Source organism: Aulonocara sp. 'chitande type north' Nkhata Bay, linkage group LG11 (genome assembly GCF_057382095.1).
Source record: "Aulonocara sp. 'chitande type north' Nkhata Bay isolate Kocher_YH1m ecotype deep benthic linkage group LG11, A_spYH_male_GT1.1, whole genome shotgun sequence".
Classification (NCBI taxonomy): Eukaryota; Metazoa; Chordata; class Actinopteri; order Cichliformes; family Cichlidae; genus Aulonocara; species Aulonocara sp. 'chitande type north' Nkhata Bay.
Genome location: NC_141354.1, coordinates 28,996,743 through 29,015,528, shown reverse-complemented (window position 1 = coordinate 29,015,528; position 18,786 = coordinate 28,996,743). Strand labels below are relative to the sequence as shown.

At 42.1% G+C, this 18,786-nt stretch overlaps 2 protein-coding genes and 2 non-coding genes across 6 annotated transcripts in view; 1 reads left to right on the top strand and 3 right to left on the bottom strand.

The window, feature by feature from the left end:
* invs (inversin) overlaps nucleotides 1-4,185 on the top strand; it is a 39,269-nt gene extending 35,084 nt beyond the window's left edge. The window contains exons 18-19 of the mRNA XM_086311876.1: nucleotides 3,294-3,380; nucleotides 3,463-4,185. Coding sequence (XP_086168002.1) covers nucleotides 3,294-3,380; nucleotides 3,463-3,578 — 203 coding nt within the window. The 3' untranslated portion in view covers nucleotides 3,579-4,185. The remainder of the gene's footprint in view (nucleotides 1-3,293; nucleotides 3,381-3,462) is intronic.
* On the bottom strand, nucleotides 1,753-1,825 carry trnat-ugu (transfer RNA threonine (anticodon UGU)). The gene has a single exon. It is a non-coding gene; the product is annotated as a tRNA-Thr (tRNA).
* Nucleotides 3,015-3,087, bottom strand: trnat-ugu (transfer RNA threonine (anticodon UGU)). Its single transcript has one exon. It is a non-coding gene; the product is annotated as a tRNA-Thr (tRNA).
* Nucleotides 4,186-4,199: 14 nt separating the features above from the next.
* tex10 (testis expressed 10) lies at nucleotides 4,200-18,725 on the bottom strand. Of its 3 annotated transcripts, none has more exons than XM_086311880.1 (16): nucleotides 18,531-18,725; nucleotides 18,086-18,285; nucleotides 17,406-17,593; nucleotides 16,986-17,312; nucleotides 16,683-16,895; nucleotides 16,315-16,567; nucleotides 16,102-16,214; nucleotides 13,334-13,581; nucleotides 13,118-13,250; nucleotides 11,207-11,376; nucleotides 7,969-8,146; nucleotides 7,003-7,225; nucleotides 5,404-5,484; nucleotides 5,035-5,219; nucleotides 4,745-4,955; nucleotides 4,200-4,646 (listed from the first exon to the last, which is right to left on the bottom strand). In XM_086311880.1, exons 2-16 carry the CDS (start codon nucleotides 18,266-18,268, stop codon nucleotides 4,524-4,526), a joined length of 2,829 nt encoding a protein of 942 aa, XP_086168006.1. In that variant the 5' UTR covers nucleotides 18,269-18,285; nucleotides 18,531-18,725; the 3' UTR covers nucleotides 4,200-4,523. The 3 variants fall into 3 exon arrangements, with proteins under 3 accessions (XP_086168006.1, XP_086168005.1, XP_086168004.1); XM_086311879.1 differs by having other exon boundaries at nucleotides 13,118-13,253; nucleotides 18,086-18,282; nucleotides 18,531-18,722; XM_086311878.1 differs by having other exon boundaries at nucleotides 13,118-13,253; nucleotides 18,531-18,721.
* Nucleotides 18,726-18,786: the final 61 nt, after the last annotated feature.

Sequence of the window (18,786 nt, the reverse complement as noted above, 5' to 3'; positions counted from 1 at the left end):
CTTGCTAAAATCAGAAAGACTATCGTGAGAAAATGTTGTCACTGTTCAGTGACAAAAATACTTATGAGCCCCTGAAACGAGACCCAGGAAGTGGTTACAGGAAGAGGGTGATAGATTGTCTGAAGCAGTTAGAATAAGACAATGCTATTGACCGGACCTCATACCACAGGCTATACCCAGGGGAATCTACACCAAGTCTGTATGGTTTACCGAAGATACATAAACACGGTGTACCTTTAAGACCAATTGTCTGTATGATCAACTCGGTCACCTATAATATTTCTAAGTTTCTGGCTTCGATCCTCAACCCATTGGGGTAGGCAGCTCTGAACACCACACCCAGAACACCTTGGGTTTTGTTTAAAAGGTGAGAGATGACCATCTACACTTCCGCAGGCACAAACATCCTCCACTGCAACCACTAAACATCCAAGGTATGGACCTGTAGACAGCTACAGGTACCTTGGTGTTCATCTAAACAATAAACTGGACTGGACTCACAATTCAAATGCTCTCTACAGAAAAGGGAAGAGCAGGCTGTACCTGCTCAGGTCTTTTGGAGTGAAGGTCCCACTCCTGAAGACCTTCTAGGACTCTGTGTTTACCTCAGCCAACTTTTACAGTGTGGTCTGCTGGGGCAACAGGTTGGCCTTCTTAGACTGGGAGATTTCCATCAGTAATGGGGGACATTTAAAAGCTAATGTGTACTGTAAACCTGTGCATACGGATCAGTATTTAAGTTCTGACTCTCATCATCCACTGGAGCACAAACTGGGTGTCATCAGGACGCTACACCATAGAGCGAACACCATCCCTACAGACACAGCAGCCACGGAAGCAGAAGACCAGCAGGTCAAGAAGGCCCTGAGTAAATGTGGTTATCCCAGCTGGACATTTATCAGAAATCTTCAGGAGAGAAGGACAACTGATGCCTAAGCAAAAACACGTAGTGATCCCCTATGTTTCAGGAGTATCAGAACTGTTGCTACATTGCTACGTCCAGATGAACAGAATCAACCTTTTGAGATTTAATTACCTGGATGATTAAGAATGCATCAAGACTCTTTTTAAGGGAGTTTCTGTCCAGGCGATGTGTGCAGCTGCATCCTGGGCCTCACCTCACACATTTGCTAGATTTTACAGGCTAGATATAACAGCACCTAACCAGGCACATTCAGTCCTCAGTGCATGTTCTTCACAGCTGGGAGCTTCTTCCCTGTGAAGTACTACTGGGGACAGTTGTCTTCTAAACATGCATGTCTGGCAATCCGGGAGTTAGTATTTGTCCCCCTAGTGTGACACAAAATGAATGCTATGAAAGAGAACTTAAGGTTATGTCTATAACCCCGGTTCTATGAGTAGTATGAGCGAATGTTTCACCAGACCACCCTCTTTGCTAGGGAAGTGAGGAAAAGGTGGAAAAGGCTTGTTTTGAATTACATCTGATGCTATGTCAGCCTATTATATAGGGAGGCCCTAGCCTCTCCTGACATGGGCGTCACTTAGCCAGCCTGTAAGGGCTCACAGACCGAGCAGCAGGTATACAGTGACCTCGACGTCCACCTTTGCTGTAGCGTTTGTTACGCATACCAATTACGTCATGGGATGCTCAGCCGAGTTGCTATAATGACAACAACGCACTTTCTGTGGTACTTGATTGTAATGAAAAACCAGTCGTTCCGAGTTGATCTGAGTAGGTTCTAATGGAAAAGGGGCTTATGTGTCCACCAGAGGAGGACCAAAACATTTACTAGGCCCCAGCGAGATTTGAACTCGCGACCCCTGGTTTACAAGACCAGTGCTCTAACCACTGAGCTATAGGGCCTTTGCTGAAGTAACACCCATGGATACACTACATAAAGACAATCAGACCATTGCACAAGCATGGGTGTGAACTGAACTTGATCAACCAGTTAAAGGAGTGCCCAGGGCTTTAGTATCCAACACTAGCTGCCTTGTGTTCAGAGACCATTCACATTGCATTGCTGGAAACCTTAATTTCACCCACACTTTACTGTGGGACGTTTTTTTCCACATCCTCATATATCCCCCCACACAGAAAGTATCTAAAATTTGCTTTCCAGGAGATAGCATATGAGTTTGTGGTCCTGCCTTTTGGCCTCTCACAAGGGTGTTTGTAAAATGCACCGAGGCAGCAGTGGCCCTGCTCGGGGAAAAGGCTTTCGGGTAGCCACATACTTCAACGACTGACTGGTGGCAGACCCCAACTGCCTCCAGTCAGTGTGGAAAAGAGCACGTTGAGACCAACTCAACGCACTACTTTCATAGGGCTCAGGTCTAGACGTCTCTGGGTGAGAGCATTTCTGTCCTCAAAGAGAACATTGGCCATACAGTCATCCCTAGCACTGTTTCGCAGAGGCAACCCAAGTTATCCTCAAACAGTCCCAGAGGCTGCTAGCTTCCTTTGTAGTGATGATGCCACTGAACATGGGACTTTCAGAAGTGGGTAGGATCACAGGGACTAGACCCTCACTGTGACGGCCACCATCATGTGAGAGTCTCTCCAGACTGTTCATTTGTGCTCCACGAGTGTAAGAAACAAGATTTCCTGTCTCAGATTGTTACCGTGGGGATGGTTTCAGCCAAGAAGGTAAAATTTCTGTGCTTGAAGACAGCTCTATTGATTATTTTAGCTTCAGCTACGTTTGTAGGAGAAATCCACGCTCTTTCAGTGTAGAGGTTGTGAAATGAGTTCTCCCCAAATAGGTATGCCACAGTGGCTGCATACCTTGTTTCCAGTCTGTGCTCTGCGTATCTATATGGACAGAACCCAGAGTTTTAGACAAAGTGACCAGCTGTTTGTAGCTTGCGCTAAACCACATATAGAAAAGCCTGTGCCTAAAGAGCGCCTTTTCCACTGGATAGTTCGAGCAATTTCCCTGGCCTATTCTAGTAGGGGTCTTAAGCCTTTTGCTGGCTTGTGTGCAGATTCCACTAAGGGTCTGGCAACCTTGGTCCTGTAAAAAAATATTTACAGGACCAAAAAGTTTGCTAGGCCCCAGTGAGATTTGAACTCACGACCCCTGGTTTACAAGACCAGTGCTCTAACCACTGAGCTATAGGGCCTTTGTTGAAGTAACACCCATGGATACACTACATAAAGACAACCGGACAACAGAACAAGCAAGGGTGTGAGCCCTGGACTAGATCAACCAGTTAAAGGAGCGCCCCAGGCTTTGGTATCCAACATCAACTACCTGTGTTCAGAAACCATTCACATTATGTAGCTGGACAGCTTAATTTCATCAGCTCTTTACTTTACTGCCCTTTAGGCAACTCAAAGTCCAGACGAGGGCGTTCATTTCGGGACTCTCAGTCTCAGCTGCTCTTGGACATCCCTCAACGCACCCAGAGCCAGTGTAAGTGCCTGTGCACACAAACACACCTTTATTTATCAAGTACAAGTTTCTACAAAAGTTATTAAATGCTTGTCTTTTTTAGTGAGCGGTATAGACTGTGTGCCTTTGACTGACACCATGAATCAAGCCAAGCTCTACTCTTACCACCTGAGACCACATAGCGCAGGACAGGGGACACGAGGCCGGGGAAAACATTGAAAAACCACACACACACACACACACACACACACACACCATGTTCTTTGATGTTTTCTCAGCTGGCTGATAGTCTTGCCTCTATAGAATTACTCTACGCATTGTTCACTCAATGTGCCAAGTTTTCTAAAATTAAGCCATATGACATCAGAGCCATGACCTCACAGGGTGGGGTTAAGTCTACAGAAAATGGTGTGTGTAAAAGATAACCTTTCATCCATTGTGGAAGGAACACATACACACTCCATCTCCCTCCTTCTCCGTTGCTGTCGCACACACACTGAGATAACCTTTCCTCCCGTTGTGGAGAATGAGGCAGTCTATCAACAGCCAGTCATAGAGATAGCCCACCTGCAGCCACCGAGACAGACAGACAGACAGACAGACACACACACACACACACACACACACACACACACACACACACACACACACTCTCTAGTCTTAAAGTGCTTTCCCTCTCAAAAGTATTATTTGTGAACTATGCTGTTTTTGCTGTTCTTTTTTATTTGCACAGAACAATCTTTATTATGTACTTTTATAAATATATACTGGATGTTTTAAAATGTGTTATTAAAAAAAATGTGAAAAATAAAAACTAAAACAAAAGAAAGAGTCCTCTGATTTAACTTCATTTTGCCTTTATTCTGCTTACCCACCACTCCTTTTAATACAAAGTCACTTAAGTAGCCACTGGACGACCGTTCAGTATTAACACTCAAAAAAGAGAATACACAGTTACCAGGGCTGTGAAAAAAAACAGTAAAGAAGAAAGGACAAGAATGTGGAGTACTTTAAAACAAAAAACAAAAAAGTTCTCATTGTCTTCTGTATGAAAGTGTGATCATGTGTACTTGTCACTACTGAGCCCTGCGTGTTGTCATTGTGACTGTAACATGTTTGGGAGGCTAAACTGAGCAATACACCACGTACTGTTGGGCGCATCCGTTAGTATATGTCTCGAAGGCCCAGATTACCACGGTGAGCAGACGAGCCGTGAGCCACGGTGACGCTGTAACAGTAGAGCAGGTCTGTCAGCCACTGCTCCCTGGTTGCACCCCGGGAGAACCTCTGAAACACACGTACAAAGTAATCTGGTGATCAATCTCCATCCGTGTCATTCAAATACCTTCAATTGAATATGCCTGCATCTGTGTGGGCGCGTTTACCGTGAGGTGCTGGAGGATTTCTTGCAGCAGAGTGGTGTTGGCCAGCAGCTGGCTGTGGAGCGACGTGTGCTGCAGCAGCATGGAGAGAATCTGTCCAAGCTGCGGCAGCTCCTCCTCGTTCAGATTGGCAACGCGCAACGACTGCAGGACAACCCGCAGCAGGCGAGGAATGCTGCTCAGCGCTGTCACGCAAGCACCCCAAATTGCTTCCCTGCAAATGTCAAGCAAGGGTGTTAACACATTCGATCAAAATCAATCAGCACAGATCACTGAAAGAGTTTCAAGCACACCTTTTGTGGTTGGTTTCAGTAGGTGCCTCCTGCTGCAGGGTGAGGAGCAACGACAACAGGCTGAGGCAGCACTGTGACAAGAAGCGCAACACAGGCTCAAGGGGCAGGACCGAGAGATCCAGCAGTCTGGATACAGCTCTCAGCAGCCCGGCCGCCATGCTGTCGGAAACCACCTCTAACTTGGTCTGACACACACACACACACACACACACACACACACACACACACACACACACACACACACACACACACACACACACACACACACACACACACCAAAAGTATAAATAAAATAAAACTGCCATAAACAAACTTTATGTAAAAAAATCAGTGTGATTTACTGCATGCTTAATAACAACAGTCTCTTACCAGGTAGTTGCAAATGCCAGTTTGTAAGATGTCAAAGCACTGAGACTTTGAGCCCAGAGTTTCCAGACAGTGGCACACTTCCTATAAATCAAACAGTTATTTTGGTTATGACCATATTCATACATGTGTCTCACTGATGCAATGATTTCAAAGTCCGAATGTGTGACTGAGGGATCTGACTGCAGATATGTAAGCACACGAGCTCTAAAACAGACATACACACTCCATCAACAGATTTTCTGCTCTTATTTCATCTTTTTGTTAAAAAAAACAAAAAACAAAAAAAAAAACACAACTTTTTATTTTGTTGCATTCTTCACAAATACAGGTACAAAAACAAAACAAAAACAGGAAGAAGGAAACTAAGTATGTAACTGGATTACATACATCAGTTTCTCCCAGTTTATTGTAAATTGATCACCATAATATTTGAATAAAAAGTAATTCTCTCAGTTTCTTGAATATTACTCACTATGGCAATCCATTTATTCTCAGCTGGGGGTTCAGATTTAAAGATTTTACAGGTTACTGCTAAAATCCTTAATAAGTATTTATCTTTGACAGGTAAACTGCTCATAATTGTACAAAAAAGAAAAATTACTCTCTCTTCCAAATAACAGTGTGCACTGCCCTTGTTACCTCCTCCCAACGTATTTTTAAAAAAATATTTTAACTCCATGGTGGCCCATAAAAAAAAAAAGAAAGCATACAGAAAGAATGCAATATTCCCGATTGTCACTTGACTACCAAAGATGTGACATACAAATTACTTTTAGTTTCAGTTTCACTATTTTCACTTTCCAGATTGTCAGCAAGTGAGTGGTTTCAGGTCTAAACCACCGACATGCCACTAACTTTTTAAAAGTGAAAAATAAGGCTCAGCTTTCCGTCATTAACTTGAAATCCAAATCAAATTTCTCATTAACTTTTATCAAATTTAGGTGCGTGTGTGTGAGCCGGTGGGTGTCTGAACGGTGCACCTGTTGGCATTCTCGCCGTCATTAAAAACAATCCCATCTCATTAGCCGAACTGGAGTTGACACAGTCCGTCCTTAATGCCGCCCCCCCTTCCTTCCATCCTCACCAAGCGTCCCCCTCCGCTCCCCCTTCCTTCCACTTCCCTATGATTGACTCAGACAGGGAGATGAGAGAGGTAGGATCTGAGACCTTAATTGAGGAGCTGAATTAGTGATTATAAGCCCCCCACTTGCTCACACACTCACACACTCTTGCCCCAGGGCACAGTTACGTTAACGGTAATTTCTGTGCAGAAATGTCACTCTCCCATCATGCCATGGGCTCTCATTAGCATTTGTGCATATCCACTATGCCCGATAACCACGCATCTCCAACCTGCGCAACGCGATAAACGTTCCCCTCTCAGCCGGAGTGCAACGATAAAGCTTCCACCCTCTGAGCTCAATAGGAGAGACGAAGAGAGACCGGGGGGAACGACAGACCACAGCTGTGTCCAGAATATCAAAACAATGTCTTTTCTACCCCTTCCTTCACCTGCAAGTCTGGGTCTCCTCCAGATTTATTTCTAATGTTAAATTAAGGGTTTAGGTGTGGGATTAAAAAGGTGAACAGTGAACACACCTCAACAATGTCCCAGTGGTGTGTGAACTGCTCCAGCGGGGTGGGGTAGAGGCTGAGAGGTGAAAGAGCGACGGGAGGCAGGACACTGTCATCCTCTGCCTCCTGCAGGGAGGCGAGCTGTTCGGACGAGAAGCCTATGAGGGTGGAGAACAGGAAGCTGAAATAGTCCACGTGCTGCAATGCCGCTTCCTGGCTCCCAGCTGTCCAGCTGCTCAGAGGGGACCTGGAGAACATAATCAGTGATCATGTTACACAATCAAAAACCCTGAATTGTTATTTGAATCTCAGGCTTTGTAAATTTTGAAAGTTCTCACATTTCAAACACTTTAGGATTATTCAGGATTTGATTTCAGTGTTCTTCTATTTTCAAGAATATTAAGAATAACAGCACACTGAAATATAATTATGAAAACTTCTTCCTTGCCCTGTGGGGGAATATAGATTTGTAACAGTGAGAAATGTGTGTGAATAACAGGGTGTTTCATAAAGCCCGGGAGACACATGCAGACCATCTTCTCAATACTCCATGACGATCCTGCATTCCAGCCTCAAAAAGAGCTCTTTGTACAACACTCGAGACACACACACACACCCGTACACACACTCCAAATTTGTATAACACTGCCCCACTGACATAAGAATAAGGTCAAACATGGCAGCACACACATATCATCACAGAGAAAGGTTAACTGGGGATGATAATAGAACAAAATATAATAATAAAAAAAAAGTGGTTTAATTGTCACAAGGAAGTTGAATATCAAAAATACAGAATATTCATCTCAGTTTATGTCAACAAGCAGGTAATAGATCATAAAAGCTGTCACTGATTTGTCTGTGAAAGAACAACACTGCCATCTGATGGTGATCAGGCAGAGCGTCGTTTGTGTGCCTGTGTGCCAGCAACCATCTGCTGTCAAACACAACTGTGTTCATGTGCTTTCCAAAGCGGGTCTGAAAGCTCACCTAAGATGTATGATACGAATCAGAGAGGCGGCGAGGCCGGCAGAGATTCGTCCAGCAGTGCAGCAGCTGCTCAGATTGGCCAGAAGAGGCTGGGACATCTTGGGGAGGAAGTAGAGCAGCTGCACCATTCGCTGCTGGGACTCTGATGGTAAGAGCACCACAACCCCATCCTGTGGATCTTCACAGACAAACAGAGATGCACAAGTCACGTGTAATTATGGACAGACAGCAATGCTGTGCACCCTGTGGGGATTTAACGAGGAGCTCTATCTGGAAAATTAGGACCAATACTTGGAAAACCAGACTATGTTGGGACCAGTAAAAGAGAAAGACGAAAGACATAACTACTACAGTATTGGCTCAGATAATGCGTCTGTGTGTGTGGTGTTCTGCCCGTCTCTGACGCACATGCTGATGTCAGAAGCTCTCAGACAAAAGGAGTCTTGTGATGGTGAATTGCTGGCTCTGTGGCAGTTTCTATCAGAAACACCCCCCCTCCTCCCCTTCCAAACCCCCTCTGTTACACACCAGCTATCTAACTATCTGACCATTCTCTGAGCTGTTCTTATGGACGGGTTTCCAGCAATGTACAAAGTTGCCTGGAGTGGCTAACACAGCGTTGTAGTGCCTCCTATGGGAACTACTCTAGTTAGAGAGTCAGATTTTTGGAGGTCTGTATACCTTTGCTAGACCTATGCATGCAACATATGAATATAAGGAAAATGACAGGAAAAAAAAGCTTCTACACTTCTTCTTTTAGGTTAATTTTGTGATTCCAACCTCTGATTGCAAATTAATGCATTTCTACACCTACAGTATTTTTCCCTGGTCGTGATGTGTCTGTAACCTCGGAGTGTTCTTCCCTCAGTTTGGTCTTTTACACACACAAAAGTTCAAGTGAACTAAAGTCGATCAAGAGCTGCAAGAATTTGTATTTTATAGAACAGATTTAAACTGTAAAAATAAAAACTCCTTCGAGGATGCCAATGTTCACATTTTGGATAAAGACAGATGGTTTGAAAGAGGAGTGAAAGAAGCCATCTATGTCCACTGTGAACGACCATCCTTGAACAGAGGTGGTGGCTTGCGACATGAACCGCTGCCACCTACAATCCAGTTTTGAGGCACCTTAACGCCCACTCACATCTTGCATCAATTGATCTCAATAAGTCACATGATTGTTTCACCCAAAACCTGTGCTGATAATGACCCCACACCCTTTTCCACACCTTGGCTCATGTGATGAGACACATGCTCAACAGTGGGCCAACAGCCTTCTTAAGGGACAACTCCCACTAGGGCTTAAATACCTCTCCACCATGTGGTCTGAGGAACGAAGAGAAAAAAAAAACAAAAAAAACCCCACACACACGGAGAAACTAACAACAGGTCAGTAATATGATTTGGTATAAAAAAAATTAATTAATTAATTAAAAAAAAAAAGAGCCTCTCAGAGAGGCAGAGGTTCATCAACCTGGAAAAAAAAAACCTATGTCTACAAACTGGAAAAATTTCATAAAAATGTTCCTCAACGTTAAATTACTACGTTTGTTTATATTGGAGGCCCGTGCTCTCAGGTGTGATTCCATCATGGAAATGATTGCACCGGCTCAGGAACACTTCCAGAAATCTTTGTCTAAGAACACAGTTCACCGTCCACAAGTGCAGGTTAAAGCCCTGTCATGCATATGTGCAGATGATCTACAAACACTGCAGTCTTTTAAGATGGACTGATCCAAAGAGGAAAAGAGTCCAGTGGTTAGATAAATCAAAATTGAAAATTCTTTTTGGGGGAAAAAAAAAGAAAATGGACACCATGTCCTTCAAAATAAAGAAGAGAGGGATAATCTGGCTTGTTGTCAGTGCTCAGTTTAAAAGCCAGCATCTCTGATGGTATGGCAGTTTGCACATGTGGAAAGGGACAATCAACACTGAAAGGTATATACAGGTTTTAGGGTAACATGTTCCCATCCAGATGATGGGGGGGGGGGGGGGGGGGTGTCCCCCAGGATAGGCCTTACATAAAGACACTCTTAAAAAAACAAAAAAAATTAAAAACTTTAGACTTTCGTGATCTGAAAAGATCTTCATGCGCAACAGTGATATTATATTTCAGAAAACTGATTCAATTTGGAACATAGGCTACATCCACATGTACTCGGGTATTTTTGAAAAAGGAGATTTTCTGTTTCCTTAAAAAAAAGAAAAAAGAAAAATAAAAAAAATCCCGTCCAAATGTGCAGTTTTGAAAAAAATATCTCCGTCCACATGTAAACGCTAAAAACAAAAGGTTGGCCAATCAGAAGCCTGGGAGGGAAAGACTAAACAGGGTTTTGTGCCCTCACAAAACCTTAAGCACTTCTGAAAAGTTTTTGTTTTTCTGGAACGGCAGATAATTTTGTGTTACTTTTCAAGTGCCATTTTCAAGTGCCTTCATCATTTCAAATGTTAATAATAAAGACAGTATTTTGGCTGTTGTGTAGACTCACAACTTAGGAATGAACAAAATGCATACAGCATAAATGAATTTAATTTAAAAAAAAAAATTATTTATTCAAAACCGACATTGGGATTTGGGTTGTGAGAGCGTCTGTGTTGAATGTAGAGGCCACATCCGAAGTTCACTCTGATGCCTCTGTCTTTCTAAATGGAGGGACAATAACTCCGTGTATATGTAAGCGTGGAAAAACTGCAAATAGTAAGATTAACAGCAACACTATTTTGTCTATATAATTTATTTCATGTAAACAATAAGGTGTGCGTGAGTAAATCTCCGTTTCCACACCTAAACACAAAAACTGAGTTTTCGAAAATCTCCACCCTGCCAGGAGTTTTTTTTTAAATGTCCGTTTTCAGTGAACCAAAACATCATTTACATGTGGACGAAAGGCCCAAACGCATAGAAAAATCTGCGTTTTCAAAAATATCCGTGTACGTCTGGACGTAGCCATAATCTGTGCTGGTTAGGTCTGCATCATGAATAACCATGGCGATGTATCCTGGTAATAAGTGAACCACCTCCATAATACTGAAAACTCAGGACTAAACTTGAGGGAACCTTTAACAGTCCAAATCCTGCTTCGTTGTGCAGATCTCTGGTAGCAGGAGTCACATCATGACAGATTACACACTTCAGGGGTCTCAGTTCTCAAGTATGATTGCTGCATTTGCTCCCCCACCCCAAAAAACATTTCTCAAGCGGCCCCAAACATTATGATCACTGCATTTTCATGCTCACCATACAGCGTGCAGGCATGCGTCTGCAGACTGCTGAGCAGGTCTTTGTTGCCTCGAGAAGCAGCGGCCTGGATGGAAAGGATGAGCTGCGCAGACAGCATTGGGTTACGGTGGCCCAACTGGGACAACTGCACAGGAAGAGATGCCAACCAGCGAGACAGCACCTTGCTCCTTCAGAGAGAGACAAAAAGGGCATGTGAACCCAAGGCCACCACATCAAGGCCTGATGTTATTACACAACTGTTACAGTTCTTACATCTGAGCACAAGTTAATGTGACCACAAAAGTGAGACAGATTTATTTTTACACTACATTTTGTTTACGAGCAAAAATAAAGCTATTCAGGGAAGCCACAGATGTGATAATGGTTAGTTTTGATTTTGTTCTTTGTAGTTTGGGACAGTTAAGAAACAATTACATGAAAAAAAAGCATAATTTCATGTGGACTGTGCAACACATGATCATCATAAATCTTCTACAATCTTTTATTCAGAACAAGTTAAATGGATAGTCTGAAACTCAGAAACAATGCAGCTGTAGGAGAGGACTGTGGTATATGTGCAGTGCTTCACAGTTTAATAATTACTCCATGTTTTAGATGTGTTAAGAGGGATACATGAGTTTATTTTTGCTGTGGTGACAGTTACATGATTTGGCTGCACAGTCACGCCATATAAAAATAAAATCAATCAATTCCGACCTCCTCAGAATCAGCTAGAATATTTAATGAAGGCATGAAAAACTTTCCTTTCACAATAAGACAATTTTTTTCCTATTTACGGGCCCTTAGAGTACACAGCATAGGGCTGAAATATGACTAGTTTTGATTTATGTTATTTTTTCTAGTATTTTTGGAGCTCTTATAACTTATAGAGCGCAAAAGATATCCTAGTGGAATTTCCAGGGCTGGAAAATTATTTTAAACTCTCTTAAACTCTTTAAATCAACTCCATTTTACACACACTTCAATGCCGCAATCTAAAGCCAGTTCTGGTTCTTGTTCAGTACAGTTTTTTTTCTATGACCACCAGTGAGCATCAATATCATGGGATATATCAAAGTTCAGCAGCAGAACTGATCCAATTTACTGGCTTTGATGTGGAGTAACAAGCATTTGTACTCTAGATCTTTTATCTGTTTGCTGATTTACTGGAGAAAACTTCAAAAAGACAATTTTGGGCAACAGCATATTAAAGCTCTACTTTTCACCTACAAGTTTTCTTCTTTATCAGAATAACCTGTAATATAATTAACATTATAACACTCTTATAACAGTTTTCCCTGCAATTTGAGCTTGGATCACAGAGGGCCAGGGGGATACTCTCCTTGCATTTGTTGCTTTACTGCCTATTCAGCTTGTGACTATTTTCTTTTGGCATGTCCCCTTTACTCACTTTACTAAGCTGCTGTCACCTCATAGTCCTGATCCGGGGACCCTCCAGAGCCTTCATCGTGAGAGGCTTTGATTGATTTTACATGGAATGACCCGTATACAAGAACTCTAAATCAGCAGCTAGCAAAATGTGAGCTGGGACAACTGCTTGGGCATAAAGTCACTGCAGGGGATGCCTGAATGATAAAGGAGAAACTACTTTCAGCTGCTTCCTTAATCATAAGTGGATGCTACAGCAGGTAGCTCTGTGTTTGCAATTTAAAATATATTTTTCCTTAAACCAGATTTTTGTCCTGTCACGGCAGAGAACCAGGGATCTTTTGCTTGTTTGGCCAAAGTGTAAACTACTAAATTATGTAGAAAAATACAACAAAAAACTCAAATGAATGATTATTTATGCTGATGCTATCATCCTGCCTTCTATATCTCCAACAATTATGCCATGTGGTGCATGAACTTTTGGAAAACAGCTGTTCAAAAATCCTACTTGTTAAGGCAAGGCAAGTAAGAACAAGTTACCTGGTTAGGTGTGCATGCCCTTGCTCCTGCAGGTAAAGCTTGCTGTAGAACGATAGCAGCAGTGATCGTGTCTGCAGAGGGAGGTTTCTTTGCTTGTAGTAGATATACACTGCTGCCAACAGGTCCTCTGTCACTGCTGCACAAACATGGACATTATGACACAGTTTTAACATCTCTCTCTAATTAATATATATAAATATATAAATATATATTTACTTTTGCTTCTTTGTGTTAGCACCATCTTCCACACGGTACCCAGCAGCATTTGCAGCTGCCTGTAGCTCAGCTTCACTCCGCTACCCAGAGTGTCTCGGACAAACGTACTCAGTGGTGTCAGCCAGTCTCCATCTGCCTCTTGGCCAACGCCCTGCTTCTGGCTAAGGGACACCATCACCTGGCAGAGTGTGATGTTGAGGGCAAGAGGATCCACAGTTGGACCAGGAAGGGCTGCTGTCTGTTTGCTCCTGAAGAGTGCAGAGTGAGATGAGGGCAATCTTAGCTAGTCTGAATTTCATACACAGTAAATAACCACCAGTAGAGGATCAGACTGTATTGACTGCTTAAATCTTTTACAGTTTTTAAAACGAAGAACTCAAAACTTGCAGTTTAGAGCTATGCACAAACATATAGGTGAAAAAGAAAAAAAAACAACCAAAACTTTACAAAAAAAAAAATGTATGAATTAAAAAAAAAAAAGTTCTTAAATAGATGGCAGTCAGCCTCCAACAAGTCAACATCTATTATCCATTCAAATATGGCAAAAAAAAATACAAATTTGTATTAATACAAATGTAAATAAAAGAAGATGTGAATTTAAATATTTTGAGAAATGTAAACATTTTAAGCATATCATGTTTGTGTTCCTCATCAGTGCCTTTGATGGCAGATCGTTAAGCTTCCCTGCATCTTATCACAAGCTGTGAGTCAAGAGAAAAGTGTGAAACAGGCAGAGGAAAAGTGTAATGTGATGCATCCTTGGGCAATGAGGCATCTAACTTATTTATTAATAACATTAAATCTAATGTCATTAATAAATAAGAGGCAACATTGCGGCACAGTGGTTACAGCTGTCCCCACAGGTTAACAGAACTCACCTGCCTCACATAAAGTAGGTTCTGGGCTTAAACCCCTTTGTGGTTTCTTTGCTCTTTTCTACTCAGTTGATTACTCAAAGCACTTTCTTACTGCAAGTCTCACTCACCCAATCACACACATCTATGCCTAAGCACTTTCTCACGTTCACTCAAACTGATTCACCGCGGCAACGCGAGGATACTTTATCATTTACAATTTGAACTGATTTTCTGATTGGTAGACAGCCGACTCTACCACCTAAGGCCTGATTTAGACTTCTGTGTTAGGGCTGTTCGATATAACGATATATATCGAATGACGATATAAAAACGTCTATCGTTTCATTTTACGCTATCGTTTGTTTCATGGTGTCGCAAAATAAACTGTTTACGGCAATATTTTTTCACCGTTCTGATGGTCACTGTAGTGGCTATATTAATTTCTTAAAGTTCTCTCTTTCTCTTATATTTAATATAACCACACTACTGATGGACAAGCGCCTGTCTTTATGCGTTGTGGTTAGCAACAACGACAGTAACACCATGGCGTGTCCGCTTGCTTATGTACCACATAAACCTTTCACAATAAAGCTCAAGATCCTGTTGAGACTTTTCAAAATAAACTGAATCACGTGAAAGAGCAGATTATTTATGGATGAGAAGTAAAAAAAAGAGCCGCCAGGTGCTAAAAAAATAAATAAGCAGTGTCAGCTGATAGAAAAAAATAAATAAATGTTGGGACTTCTTTCTCTCCTGGCCTGCTCTTTGTTGTGGTCAGATTTCTCTGGGCAAACCGATTTGTCCCTCTAGACTTTTTTGTACATTCTCACACGTCCATTCTGATAGTTTCCAGTAATTTTCTGATATTTGTGAGTCCTTACAGTGATGCTAGGGTTATTATTCCTAATAAACAGGCAATGATTGTTAAATTCAAAAACTGTAGCAAAAAAGGAGCCATAAATGCACAAAAGGAAATAACGGTACTAAACAGGCCAATCAAGGCAGCTGCAGGCTGCGTCAAACTGCCGTGTAGTTACATTTCCAGCAAGATGTACGTCAGGTTACGCCATAAGGTTTCAGATGGGTTTTGCAGTTATGGCGTAAATTTCCAACTGAAGCATTAGCCACAGTCTCCCTGGGTACTCCAGCTTCCTTCCAGAGTCCACAGAAAATCGACTGTAGGCATAAATTTCAATAGTTGTCTGCCCTTCTGTGTCAGCCGATCAACAGGCTGCTGACCGGCCCAGGATGTACACTGGTTGTCTTTACAGTGGTTGCCTGTCCCTTTTAAAATGATAGACCTTCTACACCTATACACTCCACAAAGGTCTCTCAGATAAACTGACAAGTCACTCCTTGCTGTCCCCATGTCGAGACTGAAACACTGGGGGGACGGAGCTTTCGCTGTTGTGGGCCCTAAATTATGGAATAAGCTGCCCCTCCATATTAGGCTGGCCCCAACACTTGAAATGTTCAAATCACTTTTAAAATTACACCTTTTTTCCAAGGCTTTTTAGGAGTAGTACTAGAGTCAGCTTTTAGTCAGTTTTAGGTCACTCTTAATCTTTTTATTTTGTTAATTTTATTCCTTGTATATTTTATTGTCCGTTTTACTCATGTTTTATATTTAATATATACTGATTTATTTTTATCTTCCTTTTTTCACTTATGTATTTATTTTATTGTTATTTATATATACTTCTTTTTCTGCTTAATGCATGTTTTTTTAACTGTTATCTCTGTTTTTTTTATTACTGGAAAGCACTTTGGTCAACTATGTTGTTTTTAAACTGCTCAATAAATAAAGTTAGATTGGACTGGATTGGATGTACCCCACTTCTCACCCCATGACAGCTACGTATTAATAAAAACACCAAAGATAAAAAGAATGCCAAGAATGAACTTTCTTACCTTTTGAGATCAATTTTCTTTTTATGTCTGGGTGTATCCCGGCTCCCATAGGGAAAGTTTTTAATGAAGTGCTGCTTAAAATCTCCCAGGTATTCTTTACGGAACCACGCATCCTAAAGAAAACAAAAATATCTGTGAGGTTGATCAAACATTTACATTAAAATAAAATGAAAAAACAAAACAAAAACAAAAGACATGCAAGTCACATCTCACCAGTGCATCCTGGTTCTCCCGCTGTGGGGCCAGTTTTCTCAGCAACTGCAGAATAGACAAGACCTGGAACATTACTGACATGGCATCTGGAGTGAGTAGGTGGGCCCCCTCTGTGTTATTCCACGGGCTGTCATTGGTGCTGGCCTCGACCCACACTTCCAGCAGGAGAGGCACAAGAGTAGCTGCAAACTTTTGAACAGTCTCAGCTGAGTCTAGACCCTCACTTACTGTAGCTCCTGGATCCTGCTCAGGTCTGCACAGTGAAAGAATAAAAAAAAAAAAACAAATGAAAAAACAAAACAAACAAAAAAAAAAGAAGCTTAAACTGAACTATTTCTGGACAGCTACTAAAGTCAGAGATTTCATACCTAAGTTTAAAGGTGGAGTGTGGAGTTGGTTTGGCCCCAGAATGTTCATAAATCTTAACTCCAACCTTGCTGTACGTTAGCTCTTCCCAGTTGAGATGAAGAGGTGTAAATCGGCCCTCTCCACTAGAACCAAAAACTCTTTCAGTTGGGACAGACATATCACTTTCCTCCGTTGGTCTTTCCTCAACAACTGCCTGGAGAAAGCGCCCAAGCCTGAGATACAAGTACAACAAACAGGAAGATTGGGATTCAGAGTTATTCACTTAGATTTTTCCTGATTGTGTTTACATGCAGCTTCCATACCTGAGAAGAACAGAAAGCCGCCACTGCTGGCTCGTCACAGCCCTGTTAGGGTTGATGGACAGCGCCCAGGTCCAAGCCTTGGAGTCTGAAGCTTTTTTGGCTCCTCCACTGTTCTGTCTGTGAGAGATCATCTCTAGGAAGTTAGTGAGGAGAACTGCAGGCCGTGCGGCTAGCAGAGCAGGGTAGTGCTCTAGGAACACGTCGAGGACATTTATGGCATCCTCCTGGATTCCTGTCTCGATATGCGTCATAGCACAAGACAAATGAGCACTGAGGAGGGGGAAAAACGGTGCCACGCGTTCTGCAGGCACACACTGTGCAATATACCTGTAAGCAAGTTAAAACAAGTTTGTTTACTTTAGACACATTTAAACAAAGAAAAAAAATGTGTTTGTTGTAGTTTTGACATGCTTGTCTAACCTGAGCACACGTGCAGCTGCCACACGAACATTGTGATCCTTGTCTGTTAAAACAGCTGCCACTTCTGAAAGCAAGCGTGAAAGATGCTGCTCTAACAAAGAGGGACTGATGGACAGCAACTCTTTCAAACCTAACAAGGCACTGTGTTTCACATTCGCGTTGTAATGGTGCAGCTGAGACAGGAGGTCCTGTGGAAGGAGGGAATAAAATGAGATAAATTTGTTTCTGTTGTTCTTCTTCGTTTGGCTGCTCCCTTTAAGGGTCACCACAGTGATCATATGCCTCCTCACAGTAAATGTCTCCAAACCATAGATTACAGCACTCTTGCAGCTTTCCTTCAGTCAAAAATCACCCATCTCCGTCCACTGCATGCACTCTTTTCTTCACATCTTATGTACACTGTCTGTTGCTTTGCATGTCTGACACCAGGTATTTAAACTCATCCACCTTCACAACCTCTAATCCTTGCATCTTCGCCTTTCCACCTGCCTCACTCTCATTCACACACATTTATTCTGTCTTGCTTCTAATGACTTTCATTCCTCTTCCGTCCGCAACATATTTCTACTTGCTCTCTACTCTCACTACGGAAGAAGACGAACTTGTTATATTCAATGAAACAAGCCTATAGCATGCTTTTTTTTAAACTTGCTAAAATCTGAAAAGATCTCAGATCTTACATTAATACCGAGCTGTTTGTGTGTTGTGGGTCCACTCGTGTCTCTCTTTAGCTGCTCAGACAGATAGATCCCCTTGGACCGAAAGTTGGTGTTGGTGGCGTTATCAGCTCTGGGCTTCTTCTTTCCCACTTTTAGCTTCACTTTCTGGAAGTCATCCTGCCTCTTCTTCTTTTTGGCCTTCATCTCTGCAGTCTAGACTGCTGTCAGTGTAATGACACATGAAGGTAGCGGGAAGTGAATTAATGCACTCATTTTAATGACACATAAACCTATGGTAAATCGAACACGTATCAATAATAACATAATTTGTGTCAGGACCATTAACATTGTTATTTTTACTCTCAATAGTACATTTCGATACTCAGCAGCACAGCTAGCTTGCTTTGCTAACTTATCTATCATTTCCCTGCAACAGTTTTTAGCGGTAGTAGTTAATTGTACTCACCACAATAAAAATGTCTGCAGTCTAAAGTCGGAAATTTACACTACATAAAGCATCCATTAAAATGTGTCCACCCGGCTAACGACTAAACATACACACACATAAACAAAGAAAATGATCTTTATTCGGTCTCGTGTGGCTACATTGGGTCCTTTGATTATGTGTGTGTACATGGTCACAAAGAGTGCGCCTTAGATGTGTGCACTTCAGCTGCTGCTCCTGCGGGGCTTATAATAAATGAAACCACCAAACTGGGGAA